The following is a 19,934-nucleotide window of genomic DNA, read 5'->3' on the forward strand; positions in this document are numbered from 1 at the left end:
CTAGTTACCCAGGAACCAAGATTCTTTTGTATAACACATACTCATTGAGCAATTGCTTTATGTCAGCCACTGTTTGGCACTACAAAGACTAACCTGTCTTCTAGTAGTTAGGGACTAACAATATACCAACAGGAAGAAACTATGCATCATGAATATATATAGAATGCATATGGTTTTACTGAAAAAAATCGTAGAGGGATATAAAGTATTATAACAGGAAAGTTCAATTTTAAATGACATTGTTATTGAGAGGTTAGCAGGAGATAACAAAGGATGTAAGTACGTAAGGAAGGTGTTCTAGGCAGGAAGGTGCTTCAAGGAGCAGTAACGGGCTGGTGATGTGAGAGGCATGGGTGAAAGGGAAGGGGACAACATGAAATCAGCTAGAATACAAAGAGTTCTGATTATTGTTCTGAGTAAAATGGAGGGGCAAAAGAGGTGAGGAGTGACATAATATCTAACTTATATTTTAATACAAAGGTGGTAAGAAAGAAGACTATACTAAAAGCATTACAAAAAGCTCTTGAGGTACTGGTTATGGAATAGCAGAGAAAGAGGGGTCAATGTTGGCATTAATTTTTGGCATAAGCACTTAGAAGGCTGGAATTAGCATTAATGGAGATGGAAAGACTGTTGAAATAAAAGTGGAGGAATTTCAGTTCAATTGAAATACTAAGCAGGAGGCCATCTTTGGTCTAGGAGGGTATGAGGCGTGGGGGTGGGGTAGGGGAGCTGTCAGCTTTGTTGGCCCCTTCAGTACAAGTTCAGGTTTCCCATTCACATTCTGATCCTCACTTTATCTCACCACTTATTAGCATAATAAGTTTTTCCAACAGCAATAAAAAATAGCTATTATTTACATGAAAAAATAAAAGCTCCGAGAATTCAATTTTATAAACATCATATAGTCATCTAAATAGGGGTAGATTTCTAAAATGTGGTCCTCTTATCAGTAGAGCTATATATCAATCCTCACATCTTTAAACCTTTTGGCTTCAACAGTTAAAGCAATACGGAATTCGTTTTCTAAATCCAGATACTGCTGGTTTAATATATCGAGTTTTTCTTGGTATTCTTTTACTTCTTGATCATGCTTTCTTTCTTCTTTGGACATTTCTTTGGCTAATGCCTCCTGGAACTCAGTTTCACTGAAAAACTCCCTAGTTTCAATTTCTTTCCTGGAATGAAAACCAAAGCAATGTAGTTCAAGTAAATTACATTTCAAAGGTCTTTTAACATTTTGCATCATTGCTTCAAAACACAGAAGTGATACTTTAATTAGAGACAGAGAAAATTCATAGTCTACTGCTTTAGAGAATACCAATTAATTTTGCTAATAGCTATTTGGAAGTCAATCAGCATAGCCTCCTTTGTATTGGATGAGCAACTTTGTCAAGCTTGCAGAAATGTAGAAATAAGACTCTTCATGGTAACACTAAAGTCACACATTTTTTTAACTGCTAGCTATTTCTATAGGACTGAATCTAATAGAAGGGCAAACATGGTATTTTCCAAGAGTTAATTCTGGTTTTAATCTTTTTTTTTCTCATTACATTGATTTGTTGATAGGTTACATGTATGTGTGTCATGCACAGAAATTGATAGGACGACACCTGAGGGAGTCCGTTTTCCTTCTATCATGTGTGTTATGGTGGAAATCCCACCCAAGCCCCTTCCCCCAGAAATGCTCAAGACCACTCCCACAGGGTATTTAAACTGTCTCCCAGAAAATAAGACTCCTGTTTTTTTCAGACTCCCTTTTCCATCTCCCCTCTGAGGGGCTGCAAGGCCGCCCAGGAATGTTGTATCCATTAAATGTGGGCTTTTTCTAATTTGGTTTGATTTGGATTGCTGCATTGGCAGAGAGGCTTATCGGGGTGTAGAAACTTTTCATCTGGAGGTTCCACCAAGGGGGCTGTTTTTGGACCCAAGGCTTACCAGTAGACACATTGCATTAGGCTTTGGGTTCAGGCATAGACTTGTGAAATGGACACCTGCCCTTTGAAGCCAGATCCCAAATGCTCCTGGGCTGCCTTTTACAGAATCTTTTAAACTGGGGCTGTCTGACACCGTATGTCCCGAATGCCTGTTTTCTCTGTGCACTAAGACCTGGCCTCAATATGCCCTTGACAATGGGACATGATGGTTACTGGAGGAAACTTTTAAATTTTCCATCCTCCTTGAAATTTTTTGCTGATGTGGGGACAAATGACCAGAACCCCCAAATGCCCTCCAGTTTGGAATACTGCTCTCCTCCCCTTCCCTTGGTAGCCAGTGTCTCACAGTCTGGTCTTGCTGGCTAGGGTCGAGGCACCACCAGATTCCTGCCTATCTGGGAACTAGGGCCCTAAAAATTCTGTCCTGACCCTGCTTCCCGAGACACTGGTCCCTCCCCCAGCCCAACCCTGCCTGCCCAACGTCCTCCTAAGGGGCCACGCCACAGAGGTCTAGCCTTACCAACACTGGCAGTCACTAAGTCTGGGCTGAGTCAGTCCTCTGCCAGGCTGAGTAGTTCAAAGGCTGGCACAGTCTCAGCTGCCAGTGTTGGTAAGGCTAGACCTCTGTGGCGTGGCACAGAGGATGAGCCTGCACAGGGACATTCTGATTTCCAGTGTCCAGGTTGAAGGCAGATGGAGTATGGCTTCGTCAGCGGCTGAGGGTCCAGGCAATATCTTGCTAAATGACCATCCTGCCTGAATTTGTTGCAGGCTCCTAGTGGAGTTGGCTTGGGTTAAGCTCTAGCGGGATGGAGCTACATGGAGTTCCACTTCCCATGTACTCCTTGTAGCCTACAGGATGGCAGCTACTGGAATGTTTCTTCACTCATACAATCCACCAAGTATGATCGTGCTGACTCCTGACTCCTCCCTCTCCCACATAGTTCCTTGTCAGCAGGAAGAAGCCAGACACGAACCCATGAGCTGGTGTCCATATACCCAAAGAGTCTGGAATGTTAAGGTGGAATTTCCACCTCAGCCCCTGGCATTCATATACCCAAAGAGTCTGGGATGTTATGGTGGAAATTCCATCCAAGCCTCCCCCATCTCCCAAACCCTGCTGCAGCTCAGAAAGCCTGCCAAATGATGATCCTATCCCCAGAGATGCTCCAGACCACTCCCACAGGGTATTTAAACTGCCCCCCAGAAACCAGACTCGTGGTTTTTCTGGTCTCCTCTCTGGGTGGCTGGAAGGCTATCTGGGAGCTTTGTATCCATTAAATGTGGGCCTTTTCTAGTTTGGTTTGATCTAAGATTGCTGTATGGCAGAGAGGCTTATCCGGGTGTAGAAGCTTTTCAATGTGGTTCCTAGGAACCACACTAGTCAGGCTAAGCCACCTTGCAGGCCCTCCATGAGTCAATTCTGTCAGACTTCACAAAAGGGCAGTTGCTGGGTGGGAAGGAGGGGAAAAAGAACCAGAAACTTCCTTTTATACTTTTGAATGCCAGTATTGTCTTAAAACATGTTTCATTCACCTGTGTTCCTGTTCTTTCAATGCCAGAAGTTCATGAAGTTGTTGCACTTGTTCCTTTTCGTGGTGCAGGGAAGTTCGAAGTAAGCTTATTTCTCGATCAGCAGCTGAGGCTTTGAGCTCCACCTCTTGGATAAGTTTCATCTGAGCAAAGCACATGAGATTACAACAGTCACATAACTCTCATGTCCACTCCCCACCCCTGCTCCTAAGGTCTTAGAGTCAGTCAGCAGTCTCTCTTGAGTGAAGTACAAATGGTTACAGCACTTACACAATCATCTCCCTGTTTCTACTTTACATTTGGTCAGTTTATTTAAAAGGCCAAGGGCAGTTTCATTAGTTTAAAAGAAAAGCCACAGGGCTAGCAAGCTGTAAACACTGGCAGCTGCCTGGAGGAGGAAGACAGAGGAGGAAGAGAAAAAGCCATGCTTTTTTGAATTAGGCATGGCGGTCAAACTAGCAGGCTGCCAGCCACATGGTGAGTGAGAGAGAGCTTTGAGGCATGCTGAAGCTCAGAGAGATAGGGAGACCATGACTAAGGCTAGTAAATCTGGAGGAAAAAAAAAAAGACCGGAAAGAAAAGGGAAAGTCTTTACATAGAAAGGCTACCAGACCCAAGAGCTTCAAGACCTAAGAGCTTTGTGGCCACCCCAGTAACTGTCCCAGATTTTATTTTATGCTAGCACCTCTAAATGTTGATTAAATGGCAATACCTAATAACTAGGCTGTTTCCAAACCTTATTGAATTAAGAATGCTATTGTAGGCAGGTATTGGTGGTGCATGCCTTTAATCCCAGCATTCCGGAGGCAGAGGCAGGTGGATCTCTGTGAGTTCGAGGCCAGCCTGGTCTCCAGAGAGAATGCCAGGATAGGCTCCAAAGCTACAGAGAGAAACCCTGTCTAGAAAAAAACAAAAAGAGAAAGGGAGAGAGAGAGAGAGAGAGAGAGAGAGAGAGAGAGAGAGAGAGAGAGAGAGAGAGAGAGAGAGAGAGAGAGGTAGGTAGAGAGAGGTAGAGAGAGAGAGAATGCTATTGTAAGACAAAGTTGAAGCATCAAATATACTAGCACCAATTATTGTTCATTTGCATCACTTTTTTGGGGGGGACAGTGATTCCCTGCTAAAAGCATGAAAGTGAAAAATTCTTCAAGTACTCCACGTTATCTTTTCAAAAATATGACTCTATCTACCTGCAATATTTCCACCAACTCTTGTAACTGGTTCAAGTAAGTGTTGGTAGAATAAAGACTTAATCCACAGGCTGTAAGAGTACTATATTAAAAACAACAGTGACTTAATTTCTGCATAGAGCCTGGCATCTTTTGAGCTTACTATGGTATGTAATTACTTCCAGGGGGGAAGCCATAAAGCCATTCATCCACATCACAGACTGACACAGACTGTGGGAAGCCAGCTCCCAGATCTGTTCCAGGGCAATAAAGGGAATGCCTCAGAGTTGGGGGAGGGGGCTTAGGAAAGACTCTTATCTGAGAGTTGCTAAACTTTTCTATCTCAGTACAACCATATGCTTTCTGCTGGTAACTTAAGAAAAAAGGAACAAGTACACACTTTCCTGATGGTAACCTTCTCTTTTCCTTCAACTTAATCTCTTTCTTGACAATCTCTCTTTATCACTTACATTTTTCTACATTCAGTCACATCTCTTTTCTGTATCATTGCCTCTTCCTTGCCTCCATAGTTACAAATCTCCACACAGCCACAGCTTTACAGCAGTTCTTTCACACAGCCTCCCCCCCCCCACACACACACTTCTATTCATTCTTTACAAACCTTCTCATTCTCACACTTCTTCCACAGTAGCATTCTCCTGCTCATCCTTACACAGCTTCTTCCTATACACAGATGCTGACCCACTCTTCTTGCTCTCCCCATCCCCACTGCTACTCTCACAGCCAAATTCGGAACAATTTTAAGTTACATTTTCAGGCCCAACTCATTCTTAAAACCCAAGCTAAGTCACATACTTTCTCTTAGGCTAGGAATGTCACATTGACTGGCCAGTGAGCAACCGTGGCCTTGCACGTAGCTCTAAGTAGGTGATGGTTCCCACATAGTAAACAATTGGCTGAACCTTGAGGTTGGGGAATATGTGCAGACTAAAGTTGCTTCAAAGTCTGACCTTGAATCAGCAAAACAATACCTGGGAAAACGACCTCACGTATATGTCTCTACAGACAACCAGATGGTCTCCAGGGGCAACCAGCCTGCTTTGAATCTGCTCTGAAGTCTAAAGTTAGTTGTGTAAAAAGGCTGTCTTTGTGACTGAGAATCCTGTGTCGATCTGTGTATGTAAAATATCCTAACATTATTTCTATTCATCAGAATTATTTGGGATCATCTTCGGGCCATCCACAGCTATATATGTGCCCAAAAGATGCAGTATTTTCACACACAAGCAATGGGAATACACTCAAAGCTATTCTTAAGAAAGAAATAAAGTTCTTAGTGAAGAAATGAAGTGACTCATGAGAGAAATTACAGACAGGAGCAACTGGTTTCAATTGCCAATGACCCTACAGCATTGCCAGATGGGGCTCCCCACCAGGGAATAATGTGTCTGATGGGTCCACTTGTTAAACACTAGTTGTTGTCACTGCTGTACATTCCCACAGCCCTCTGCAATGGATTCATTCAGAGATACCTGTGCCTGCTGCTGCTGTGCTTTCTGCTTCTCCATTTTTTCCAATGCCTTTTCCAGGGTTCTCAAGTGTCTGATGTGATCTTCCTGTTGATCCCGTGCTTTCACTAATTCAATAGTTAGTTTTTTAACTTCATTTTGGAGTTTGTGAACTATAATTTCAAGTTGAGCCTTGGAATTTCTCTCCTTAAAAATAGCATCCTTTAGCCTGAAGCATAAATTATATACACAATGATAAGAATGTTTCATGTATAAAAATAACAAAAAATGTCATCAAAGTTAAGGCTTAAAACGGTGGTCAGCTCTCTCTATAGCCTGGTCTACAAGAGCTAGTTCCAGGTTAGCCTCCAAAGCCACAGAGAAACCCTGTCTCAAAAAACCAAACCAAACCAAACCAAACCAAACCAAACAAACAACAACAACAACAAAATGGAGGTCATTACTGAAGTACTGTCAAACTCCAATTACACACACACACACACACACACAAAAAAAAACCCAAAAAACAAAAAAAACCAAACTGGGCCCACACCTTTAATCCAAGCACTAGGGAGGCAGAGGCAGGTGGATCTCTGTGAGTTTGAGGCCAGCCTGGTCTTCAAAGAGAGTTCCAGGACAGTCTCCAAAACCTACAGAGAAACTCTGTCTCTAAAAAAAAACAGAAAAGAAAAACAAAGCAAAAATACAAAGCAACACATGCATTTGTTCAGACTCTGAAACTAATGTTTTGCTGTAAAGGGACATTCATCAAAACTAAAGAAACTTAGGTAAACTTTTATTATTCTACAACAATACTTCACCCGTAGTGTGTTTCAGCTTTGGGCTAGATATGAACTTTTTAAAAGCAAATAAGGTATAGTCACTGCCCTCAACTCAGCTCAGTGTCAGTGTCAGGGAGACATATTTTAAGATCCACAATCAAGAAGATATTAATACCACTGGCTTTGAGATCTAAGAAAGAGGTGGCAGAACAATTATTTCTAGTTTTGGCAGCTGGCAGAGTATTAATGATACACCATTTACTAAGGCAACGAATACAGAATAAGAAGCAAGAATCTTCTTTGTTAGGATAGGCTAACCTGAAAACATGAGAAATATTTCTGCTAACTCATTAGATTAACAAGTCTATTGCCCAAGGGGGTTGAGACAATAAAGTTACTACACTAAATGAGATTCACTGCTTGATAGAACATTATTCTAGGGTGACACATAGCCATCCCACTTTATATTAAGGGCAATGGATATAAGGCACATACAAGAACATCAAGAGCTGTGAGGCATTAATCTGAGAATACCAATCATGGGTGTAGATAAAGCAGAGTCAAAACAACTGAGACTGCTTTTCAAGAGAGCAATGGACATGGACCATGGACCAGAGGTACAAAATGTAGATTGTATAAAGCTAAAGAGGAAGTGTGTTCCAAACATCCCAAAGTCAATGGAATCTGGCAAGCATTTGAGATATAGCTACCAATACACCACAATTAATACCTATACTATGAATGAAGCAAAATTTTTCACATGTAGCTCAAAACAAGAGATAAAGAATGCCAGGGTGGGCCTGGTGGTGCACACCTGTAATTCTCAGCACCTCAGAGGCAGAGACAGGTGGAGCTCTTTTAAGTTTAAGGCCAGGCTGCTCTGCTTAGTGATTTCCAGGTCAGCCAGAGCTACACACTGAGATGTTGCCTCAAAAACTCGATACAACACAACACAACAAAAAGAATGCCAACACTAAAAGGAATTTCAATTATAATGCAAAGGAAACAAAATTTAATAAAACAACTGCTAAAATACACTTTGCTTCATTCTCAAGAGGAGAGGAATACCGTCTTCAGTCTCCCTGAGACTCATGCTGGGCTCTCTATACAGCTGGCATGTAACAGGGATCCTTTTCTGAGGATGTCTGATCCCTGTTCCCTTTCCCATGCCACTCTCATCTCTGACCACTAAGGACCACAGAATAATGCAGTGAGAGCTCAGCTGACAAAATCATGAAGCTAGCCCACTGGGACTATTTCGATAGAGGAAGCCCACATGCAGGGCAGTGGGAGTACTTGCTTTATGAATAGTCACTGTCCTTACTATAAATTCCTTGTGAAGCCATAGAGCTCCCTTTCTATGGTGAGATTTATCCCAAAAATTCCAGCAGTGTATTAATTGATACTGGTCACGTTTTCCCCTATGCACTGGTACACTGGATGACTCCCCTCAGCTATTTGTGATTCTGGCAAGAAAGCAATCACACAATGGGGTAAGATAGGTTTATAGTAAAGAAAGTACTGCAGTGGGAGGTGGGGAAACAACAACCCTCAAACAAATAGGAGACTGAATCGACAAGAAAAAATAAGAAAAGAATTAAAAAACTTGGCCTATGTGGTACCAAAGCTAACAGAAAATGAGTATATGATAAGAGACTAGGATTCGACGGGCGTTGGTGGTGCACGCTTTTAATCCCAGCACTCAGGAGGCAGAGGCAGGTGGATCTCTGTGAGTTTGAGACCAGTCTGGTCTACAAGAGCTAGTTCCAGGACAGCCTCCAAAGCCACAGAGAAACTCTGTCTCGAAAAACCCAACCTTACAGAGAAATTTGCCACTGCCAACCCTTTAAAAATACGGCACTTTACAAAGCATGTCACCCTCACCCCACACTGTCTTTTCTTATTCTTTACTTATAATACTCACCTATCTGACACTTGCCAGTACAAGACATCAAGTATATGTACCCCAAATTCCTCATTTATGTATCAAGAAAGCACTAAATCTTCAAATCAAATGAAAGCCATATATATTCATTTTTCCCCCCTAACTTTTGCCATTCTGAGTCCAGAAATCTTCATGCTCTGTGACACACCTTCACGGTCATACTTTTGCCTTACCTATCTGTGGTAATGATAGCCAGGCTGTGGATATCGTTTTTCTCACTTGCATGCTTATGCAACTCATCGATATAATCCATAAGTTTCTTTTCAGCTTCCTCTGCTTTCCATCTCATCTCTCTCTCTTGGTCTAACTGTTCCAAGAGGGACTAAAAGAAAATAGCAATGCTTCATGGATTTGGAAAAAGTTACCTAACTTCTCACTGCCTCAGTCTTTTCATTTATTTTACAGTAACAGCGCCTATTGTAAGAAGTCTCAGTGAGAATTAATGAACTTAAAGCACACAGAATAGCGCAGGGTACATAACCATATCAAATGAGTATTAGCTACTGTCAGGACAGTTGTCCAATCCCACTATTAGAGTATATTTTGTAGAGTGCATAGTAGAATAACCAGTACTCCCTAACATGTAAAATGAGGGAAAGTTTACCAATACATTAAGCAAGTCTTGAATTTTTAAAATAACTTGAACATCTCTGAATCCTTTTCCAAAGCTGGGTCTCAGGACAACGAAGACAGGCAGAATACTAATTTGAGAAAACATGGAGATTTCTTTTGATATTTGAATGGATATAGCAACCCCCTCAAACTAGGAACTATTTCTTTGGGAAACAGGAACTGGAAATTCCTAATGGCTTCTCCTTCCAGAAGAATATAACATCATTTCAAGTGAACTGACCTTTAGCAAAAGTAAAAGCAGTAACATTACGAAGTCTGGAAATTGGGAAAGATAAAACTACAAACATTTATTACTCATAAAAAAATGTTTAACTTTCTGGGAATTTGTATTTAAAACTAAGATTATTTTTTTCTTAATTTTCTAAACCATACCCGGTAAGTGTTGTCATCCGAGACACTGTTGTTGTCTATTTTAATTATGTCAGTCTTCTGCTCATCTAAGTCTCTTAAAGCATTACAGTTTACCAAAGATGATCTAACATATAAATCTTTAAGGTTAGGCTGTCTCATTTTTCGATTACAACTGCAAAGAATAAAATGCAGAAAATAATTCAAAGTACAGTTTTATAATGTTTTCCAATACAAACACTGATAGCCACATATGTAAGTAATATTTTTTTAAAAACATATTACGTAAGGGGCTGAAGAGATGGCTCAGCAGTTAAGAGCATTGGCTGTTCTTGCAGGGGACCTGGGTTCAATTCCCAGCACCTCCGTGTCATTTGTAACCCCAGTCCTAGGGGTCTGATGCCCTCTTCTGTTCATTAGTGAGCACCAGGACATGGTACAGACACACATGCAGGTAAAACACCCATACCTATACAATAAATAATCTATTAGCAAAAAAATATTAAGTAAAGTAATAGGAAGTTAATTTATACATTTTATAATGGGTGTGCTTTGTTGACTATTTAGAGTCAAGATTTTTAAAAAGATAATGATTTTATATGTGTAGTGCCCAACATATTCAAGATGAAATATACTATGATCATATAATACAAAAATGTGGAAACATCATTTAATTACCCTGTGGAACTTTAAAGCTAAAAATTGACACAATATAGCAGAATAAACAAATTCTATCGATAGCCAGAGTAATAAGAAATATATCCTTATTATTGGAGGACTGAGTGGGTTTTATACATGAACGTATATTTTCCAACTGGAACATTTGGAAAAATTGAAATAACAAAGAATACATTTTAAAAATGAATTATTCAGGAAAAAAGTGTAGTTTTTTCTGAATAGCGATCATGGCTAATACCCCTGCTATGAAAATAGAGACATCAGATTTTTACAATTACATGTCAAAGACAATCATTTGCTTCTGATCCTAGCTTAGCTGATAGTGTTTAGCTAGGTCCTGGTCTTCTGGCTAGATTTGCCTATATATAGAGTAGAAACTAGTCAGGAAAACACAGTGTATCATCCTAATTTCCCACTGTAAGTAATACATTGGCATTTTGATGTTATACATTTTTTAACCTTGGTAATGACAAAGAGAAAGCAATCTTTTATATGAATATACAATTTTTAAGTTTCTTCAGGGATTGGTTCCAGAACCCCACCCCTGCAAACACCAAAACATCTAAATGCTTAAGTCCATTACACAAAATGGCGTAGCATTTTTGTATATAATATGCATATTTGAGTATAATTATAATATCCAATAAAATATCCACCATAATACCTAATACAATTACTTTATTATACTATATTATCTAGGAAACAATGACAAGGAAAAACAGTCTGTGAATGTTCAATCAGGAGCAATATTTTCAACCTAGTGAAGGTTCATCTCAGTAAAGATGTAATTCTTTTTTTTTTTTATTTGATCAGCACTGGGTTGAATCCATGAATGCAGAAACTGTAGGATATCAGGGCAGATAGCTGACCAACTCTTAAGTGTCCAGGCTGAGAAGGAGAAAAATCTCCGATGTCAGTATACCCATGGGTTTACCACCACAAAACTATAAAGTTACTCCTGCCTGTGAACCTTATTTGGATTACTAAGACCAAAGCATGTACCTTCCAAAGGCAACATTGTTTTTATTGTGGTGCTTAATAGTTTGAATAGTTCTGGCATAATATGGGGTTTTTGTTCTTCTAGGAATTTTTCGAGTACACTCTTTTCTGTTTCCACAGTCACTTTCAGAAGTTACGTCTGTGTCTCTTTTTGCTCTGTGGTCTTTCTCGGGAACATTATCTATTAAAGAATTAGAAGTCTAAGAATATAAAAAAAAGAACAAAGAAATAAAGTCTGTTAAATGTTAAGACATTTTATAAGATTAAAGATTTATAAATTATGTATCTTTGAAACTGAAGGCAAGAAATCCAGCTCTGACAGAGGGGGGAAAAAAGAGCTTTTAGTAGCTCAAATCTCTTACAGACAATTACAAACTCTGGGAAAATGAAAAAAACAAAAACAGAAACAGAAATTAAAACTAAAGACATCAGAAGTGAAAAAGAAAAAAAGGTAAGACTAGTAAGACTTAGATACTTGCTGATACTTGCAAAATGTATCAGAATTAGATGATGTTTCAATCTGAGACTATCAGTTTTCTATGGAGAAACTGTAACAGCCAGGTATAAAAAATAAAGACTTTTGGGCTGAAAACCAGAGGTAATAAAAGGTAGTTTTTAAAAATAAATGGAAATATGAACTAATACTTAATAGACAAAATTAGAGTTTAAGTCAAATCAAATTAATGCTAAATAATGCCAATTTTTTTTTTTAGAAGACTAACAGAATCTAAGAGTCCCGACACATAATAAGTGTCCAGGATATATTTCAAAAGTGTTCACTAGGAAGATTTATAATGAAAAAGGCACATGAGAACAAAGTATTTTGGTATATGCCTGTAATACCAGAACTCCAGAAGCAGATAGAAGACATCAAGGTCAGTATGTGTTAAGGCCTCATCTTAAAAAACTAAGGAAGGAAAAACTAGAACCCACATGAACTGCTATTAGGGACAAAGAGTATTCCAGCAACTCTAATCCAAAATGTAAGATAGGGACAAGCAACTGCACAGATAGGTACATAACAAAAAGAAATCAAAACTTTACTATAATGTTCATAGTCATATCATTCAGTTGGCAGAGGAAAACTAGCCAAATGTCTATGAACTGATACCACATACACAAAGCAATAAAATATTATTTGGCAATACAAATACTAACACCTATGAAGGAAAAACATATCTCACTGTTTCCTACCATATATATTACTATATATAATTCTATGTTTGTAATATAGATATACTATCAATATCATGTTTTTAGCTGGTACTTAAGAGTGGCAAAATTTCCCATAATGACACAGTGAAATATCCCACCTTTTCTTTTTAATAACAGATAATTTCTACTTTACAATTTCTTAGCTACTTTTTCTTTAATAAACATATTTTGGGCTTCAGAAAAATAAAAATAAATTACTTCTTTGAGAAGCTGTAAGATTTGATTATCTAATTTCTGAAGTTTCATCTCATTCTGATAATCGTTTTCATGATTAATTTTTTCTGGTTCAGAAGATGGACACACAGATAAAAGAGAGGTCAAAACATTATCTTCCGGTGTACTGATAAACTCCTCCAATGTGGGCAATATATCCGTGGATGGTGTTGCCATTGGTAGATTATCTATGACCTATGACACAAAAACAAACCCAAGTCCTTTAAAGTTCGTATTCTAATACATTAACACTTGCAGGTTATCTTTCCTCTTAGAAAAAAACACCAATACTCTACCTCATCTTCACTTATATTCAGGGGGGAATCAGAAGAAACTAAGTTATCCAAAAGTCCTTCTAAGCACTGTAGGCGTGATGAGTTTATTTCTTCCAGATTTATTGGCTCACCAAATATGTTCTTACAATCTAAGATTCTCAGTTGCGGCAAAGTCTGGAGAATGATTGCTCCGTACCCTTGGAAACAAAGTGTTCAAAACCAAATCATAAGTATTTTAAAAAGATTATTTCAAAATTAAACCAAGCTGCTACATATATATTGCCTGAATGATAAATCATTCCCATGAAGCACTAACTAGGAACATTAAGTACTCAACATCTTTAACACACAATCAGTAAATACAGAAGAGATGAAGCATGCTCCCGTCCCATCCCTGATAAAGTTAAATCACTGAAACCACCTGGCTGAAAATTACCTCGAGATTATAAATGCATGAAACCAACAGCATTTTACTCTGAGAAGGAAGATAAGCAAGGCTTTTGCTTATTTTAATATGACCATCATAAAATGAAAAAAAATTGGTATTTAAGAGTGGCAGAATTTTCCATGACACATTAGTGAAATATCCCACCTTTTTCTTTTTAATAACACATAATCAGTATTAGGATATGCAATATTAAGTACTCAAGAAAAAGCATATTCATTTTTCATAAAGATAATTAAACAATGTCCCTGACAAATTAACATAGAAACATTCAATTTTGCTCAAGTTAATTTCTTTCCTTCTTTCATTTTTTTAAAATGTGTCTAGGCATTTTGGCTAAGTATATATGTAAGTATACATGTTTATGCAAGTGTGTGCCTGGTTCCCACCACAAAGGGAGTCAGAGATTGAGTTACAGATGGTTGTGAGTCAACATGTGGGGAATGGAAGAGCAGTCAGTGCTCTAATCCCTCAACCAAGTTCTCGTTCTCATTCATTTCCTCTCTCTCTCTCTCTCTCTCTCTCTCCCTCCCTTTTCCTCTCCCTCTCTCCCTTCCTCCCTAAGCATCCCCCTCCTTTCTTTCCTTTCCTTTTTTAAAGTGTACAGTTCAAGGGACAATGTGTGGAGTCATTTCTCTTCTTTTTCCAAGTGGGTCCTAGGAACTGAACTCAGGTCATCAGGCTTGGTGGCAAGCTATACCACCTCACTAATCTCTCAAGTAATTAATATACTAAATATTTCTCAGAAGGATCAATTAAGTGGTCAGAAAGACAGAGAGAGAGAGAGAGAGAGAGAGAGAGAGAGAGAGAGAGAGAGAGAGAGAGAGAGAGAGACAAAGAAAGAGATCTAGAAAATCAGTGTTAGACCTTTTTTTTTTTAAAGATTTATTTTATGCATGTGAGTAATGTTTTAATGTATGGATGTGCCACATGCATGCCTGGTGACCACAGAAGTAAATAGAGGGCATTATATCACCTGAAACTGGAGCTGTGGATGGTTGTAAGCTACCATGTGGGTGCTGGGAAAAGAACATATAGGTTTAAGCTTTCAAAAGACACAATTAATAATGTATAAGTACACATGATGCATAACTGCAATCTCAACACTCAGAGAGTGGAGGGAGGGTTCATTGTTATTCTCCACTACACATTAAGTTTGAAGCCAATCTGGGCTACAGGAGATACTGTTATCAGGAGGGTAAAGGAAGGAAGGAAAAGAGGGAAGGAGGGAGGGGGGAGGGAAAGAGAGAGAAGGGTAGGTGGTCTGCTTATCCTTTATACTTGTAAAAATTTTTTTACTTTTTTTTTTTTTGAGACAGGGTTTCTCTGTGGCTTTGGAGCCTGTCCTGGAACTAACTCTTGTAGATTAGGCTGGTCTTGAACTCACAGAGATCGGCCTGCCTCTGCCTCCCAAGTGCTGGGACTAAAGGCGTGCACCACCACTGCCTGGCTTAATTTTTTTACTTTTTGAGACAACAGTTTCTCTGTGTAGCCCTGGCTGTCCTGGGACTTGCTCTGTAGATCAGGCCGGCCTGGAACTCACAGAGATCTATCTGCCTCTCCCTCCGAGTGCTGGGACTGAAGGCATATGCCACCACCACCCAGCATCATCCTTTATACTTTTAACAAAGAAGCAATTTAGTTTTTTCCAATAAATTCTTTATAATTATGTATTACTAAACATAATAAAAAACAAAAACAAACAACCAACTCCAAAATGCAAAGCTTAAGACTGAAATGAAAGGGAGACATGAACACCAACTTCAGGAAACAAAGTCTTTTACATTTAAGTGTTAGAAAAGTATCATATTAAATTAACTGTTTCCTACCTGGTATAAGACAGATAGGATTACCTTCTCCATCTTTCTCTAAAATGAGATTGGTTAGGAAGTGCAAGCCTACTGTACACTGAAGTAAGTGATGGATACTATCTATACAGTTACTATGTAGGTCAATGTATCTAAGTTTATACTTCAGTCCATGAAGAGACATCAACCCTGCAACAGGAAAAAAAATCTTTTAAGGCAAAGAATCAGCATATGAGAATAATTAGAGAAATTTTGTTAGTTCTAACCAGTAATTCTAAGAAATTTGAAAACTTTATAAGTCACTTTACTTTAATAAAAAACAGGTAACAATTTTAAAACCTTCTTAGACAATGCTGACCACATTGAAAAAAAAAACTGATTTTAACTTTTAAGATACAAGTTCTTACAATCCTTCATATTCAAATTGTGTAATGTAGTAGACACTAGTTGCTTTTATATTTAAATTAAAATTTAATTAAATATTCAGTCCCTTGCCCAACCAGTCATATTTCATGTCAATAATCACATCTGGCTACTGGTAGCCACAGAAAAGGGCACCACAAACAGAACGTTTCCATCCCTGTCTGGTGTTTTACTGGAACTACCTCTTTCTATGTGAGTATAGTGGTTAATTAATATTAAGCATAAGCCTCCTAAAGTAGGCTTTCCTCACTATAGCTTTTTCTGCTACTGATCATCCTCCTCTTTATCTCTTTTTACATGGGTATGGTTTTGACAGCAACAATAGTTCTGATAGAAGTCTATCAATTGGGTAAAACTGTTGGTCAAAACATCATTATTCTTTGGAGTTTCCCAACCCTGAGCTAAGTCCTCACATACTGTAGAGCTTGAGCATTATAAAAAAAATAAGCAAATTCACTTACCACTAAGATCATTTATGTTATTATAAGACAAATTCAGTCTAGTCAGGTTAACCAGTGCTTCAAGTCCTAAAAACAAGGTGTGTGTGGGGGGGAAAGAGATAGCTTTTATAAGGTTTAAATAAAGAAACAGCATCATTTCACATTGATAGCAGTGAAATCAATTGCTAGGTTTTGGAGTAGTTAGGTATTTAAAAAGACAGTTTTATGAAAAAATAAAACATTTTTCACTGTGGGTTTTATTGGCCAAATTTTCAAACACTAATGATTCTATTAATTCCCTTTTTTGAAAGAAAACAGATATATATACTTTTTTTTCATTTTTGTTAAACAAAATACCACATGTAATAGTTTACAAACCTTCTACTCTTGTGATCAAATTGCAGGACAAGTTTAAAGTGCATAGTTTTGTCAATGTGTTTAGCCCTTCAATTTGACTTATTTGATTGGATGACAGATCTAAATGTCGTAGGTTCCAAATGTGATCAATGGCTGTGATCTTGGAGATGTTATTACAATGCAGATTGATGGCATGAAGGGTTGAATCTAAAGATAACTCTGATATACTATAAAAGAAAACATTATAAAAGCAGATTTAAGAGGCACGACAAAATAGTTAAAAATTAATCAAATAGCACAACTATGATGAATATGTGTTCTTTCACTTTAGAAAAAAATCCTTTCTATTTTTGCCTTGTAATATTTCATGACTTACCATGCAAACTAATATTTTGGTCCATTTATACAAACACAGAAAGAAAAGCAAGTCTGGGTACTTTTAGCTTGCATGTACAAAGTAAATACCATATATAGTAAAGGCAGAATTCAACAGTCAGTAATGATAAAGGCTCCTGAATGCTAACACACCATTTCATATCTCTGCTCTGCTTTTGCTATGTTGAGCTACTGCAACACCCTGTGCCCCATATGTATGTTTTTTGAGAACTTCATACAAGTTCTTCATACACATGTATTTTGATCATATTGACTTTCTCTCTCATACCTCTTCTTAGATTCATTTGCCCTTCCTTTCCTACCCAATTCTGTGTCTGTTTTGGTTTGTTTTCACAATCCAGGCCAATTTGTGCTGCCAAAGTATCCTTGGATGTGCAGCCTTCCACTAGAGTATGGTAGACTTATGGGGGTGGTGGTGGTGGGGATGACATTCTTAGAAAAAACTGACCCTTCCTCTTCTAGCAGCTAAGAATGAACAACTGCAGCCTTTAAAGCTGTTTCCTTTTCTCACTTAATTTTCACAACTCTCAGCAGTTGGTGAATGTTTATGGCAATTAGGCCAACAGAGACCTGACATGACTCCAGATCTTATGCATGAGCTTACAACTTTATGTTCTTTACTGTCTGTGATAGCTAGTTAGCACAGAATGTAGTTGATTTCTAAGAGCTTACTGCTCTTTCTGGTGGGAAGGCTCCTGTCCCCTCTAACTGCAAGGTGGAATGCATTTCCTCTAAACAGAAATCATGTCTCTACTCCCTCTATGTCCCACTTGTAAGTGGAACTTGCCTAGTAGGACACAGTAGTAGTTCCATTGAACTACAGTGCACAGTTGAGAGGTGCTAGATGAATGCAGTTAGGAATGGTCATTGTGGTAGATTTTGTGCTGGCTATTATATTTATAAAGTTGCAGGGAACCTACTAATTGGCAGCAAGGAAACATTTGAAAACCTCAAACCACCAATTTCTAAAGGTGCCTGTTTGAAGTATTTGCCAATTACCTTGCTTCTATCATTTACAAAACTATTTAGGGTCGGATCTTGTGCTATTGCCATATGCTTTTAATAGCCATTTACTTTTTGACACATCAGAACTTACTTAATATTGCTGAGTTTAATTGCTCACTAGTTGCACTGTCAGACAAATTATATAATGCATCTAAAATAGAAAGTCCCAGATTCATTGCTTATTAGAAAAATGACCTTGCAGATTTGTTGTGGGCATTAGTAATAACGCATATAACATTCACATAGGCAACAACCTGGAAATGATAACCACATTATTAAATACAAATGCAAGCATTCCTTTGAAAAACCTCTTCCCCGGAAAACCTCAGATCAGGACTGAGACTAAGCCATTTTATTATATTATAAATGCCAAGGTTCAGATAGAGTAGGGCACCTCCACAAAGACACGGAGACTTCTGCAATGGAAATGCCTACAACAGGATATCCAATAAGAGTCTCAATGAGGGTCCAGCATCGATGGCCTCGAACCAGACCAATGACTATGCAACTAACACTTGCAAGTAAAAATATATAGACAAGGGGGTTTACTTTGTGTCTCACTGTAGCTTTCATGATGAGATTTTTTAATTTTCTCCTTTCTTATTTTTTTCTCTTAAATTTTTTTTATTTTGGGGGATGGGGTTTGCAGGGGCAGAGGGAGGATGCCAAGGAACGGGAAATGAATGGGATCAAAATGCATAATGAGAAAGGCACATTAAATAAATAAAAAGAGGAAAGAAAGAGGAGGGAAGGAAGGAAGAAGGAAAAGATCCAGGAGACTGAGAAAAGCATAGAGAGAGAGAGAGAGAGAGAGAGAGAGAGAGAGAGAGAGAGAGAGAGAGAGAGCGCGCCAAGGAGACCAAGATAAGCAAAGAGAGAAAGAAAAGAAAAAGAGAAAGAGAAAGAGAAAGAGAAAGAGAAAGAGAAAGAAAGATCCAGGAGACCAAGAAAAGCATTGAATGGTTGAATGGTCTGGGCAGCATGAAACAGGGTCAGCTAAAAAAGTTATATGTGCTACTTTCAACAAGTATATGATGTGTGTCTGATGGTGCCTGTGCAGAAAGAAATGAAAAACGTGTGAGAACTGAGAGGCAAGAGCTGCAAGCAGGGAACTCAGCGACTGGCCCCAGGTGCAAGCCCCAGACACCACCTTCCAGACTCAGAGAAGGGAAACCAGGAACAACAACAGCTATTGGGAACGAAACCGGGCCGAGAAGAGGGGACGGAAGGGCCTGGGGCTCGGTAGGGGGACTAGGAGGAAGCCCAGGCTCTGGGAAGGGGATACAGAAGAACCCCAAGCTCTGAAGGGAGGGACTCCGGGCTCGGCAGGGAGGAACCCGCGGCTGTGCTGGGAGGACAGGGAGGAACCCCACCCGCTCCGTCCCAGCCGGCCGACCCGAGGTCCCAGCGGGTGGCGGCAGCTACCTCTGCAGGCCTTTGTCCATTAAGCACACGTCCCCGCAGCTGCTGTCGCCATCCTCTGGTTCGACTTCGACATCCACCGCCGCCTCCATGGTACCGGCGACGCGGAGTGGGTGTTAACTGGCGCCCAGCGCTGGGTCTCAGCTTGCTCACGCCTCCGGAGCGCTGGGAAGCAGGCGGGGGCGGGGCGCTGACTCTCCAACCGCCCGCTGCACTTTCCCGCCTGGCGCTGCCGCAAAGCAGGACGCCCCAGATGCCCGAAGGCAGCCCCGGCTTTTACGGCTTCTGCCTTTAAAGCACACCCTTCCCGCCTGTTGGTTTGGGAGTGAGTGGGTTTGTTCCAGATTCGTGTGCATGAGCTTTACTTATAGCCCACTACCTTATGAAGGCTTTTTTCACAACAGTCTGGTTTTGTACTTGGTGATATGATATGCTCTACAGACAT

General features: G+C 39.4%; 1 protein-coding gene across 5 annotated transcripts in view; it reads right to left on the reverse strand.

The window, feature by feature from the left end:
• Positions 1 to 19,696, reverse strand: part of Lrrcc1 (leucine rich repeat and coiled-coil centrosomal protein 1) — a 35,453-nt gene extending 15,757 nt beyond the window's left edge. The window contains exons 1-12 of one of the 5 annotated variants that reach the window (XM_027398744.2): positions 19,493 to 19,696; positions 16,688 to 16,893; positions 16,331 to 16,396; positions 15,468 to 15,635; positions 13,215 to 13,390; positions 12,904 to 13,113; positions 11,494 to 11,690; positions 9,838 to 9,988; positions 9,006 to 9,154; positions 6,130 to 6,334; positions 3,474 to 3,613; positions 977 to 1,178 (exon numbers count right to left, since the gene is read on the reverse strand). In XM_027398744.2, coding sequence (XP_027254545.1) covers positions 977 to 1,178; positions 3,474 to 3,613; positions 6,130 to 6,334; positions 9,006 to 9,154; positions 9,838 to 9,988; positions 11,494 to 11,690; positions 12,904 to 13,113; positions 13,215 to 13,390; positions 15,468 to 15,635; positions 16,331 to 16,396; positions 16,688 to 16,893; positions 19,493 to 19,581 — 1,959 coding nt within the window. In that variant the 5' untranslated portion in view covers positions 19,582 to 19,696. Of the gene's footprint in view, positions 1 to 976; positions 1,179 to 3,473; positions 3,614 to 6,129; positions 6,335 to 9,005; positions 9,155 to 9,837; positions 9,989 to 10,098; positions 11,470 to 11,493; positions 11,691 to 12,903; positions 13,114 to 13,214; positions 13,391 to 15,467; positions 15,636 to 16,330; positions 16,397 to 16,687; positions 16,894 to 19,492 lie in introns of those variants that run through there. The other 4 variants (XM_027398743.2, XM_027398745.2, XM_027398746.2 and 1 more) reach the window with 4 other exon arrangements.
• Between the last annotated feature and the right edge of the window lie 238 nt (positions 19,697 to 19,934).

The sequence above is a fragment of the Cricetulus griseus genome, chromosome 2 (genome assembly GCF_003668045.3).
Source record: "Cricetulus griseus strain 17A/GY chromosome 2, alternate assembly CriGri-PICRH-1.0, whole genome shotgun sequence".
NCBI classification, from domain to species: Eukaryota; Metazoa; Chordata; class Mammalia; order Rodentia; family Cricetidae; genus Cricetulus; species Cricetulus griseus.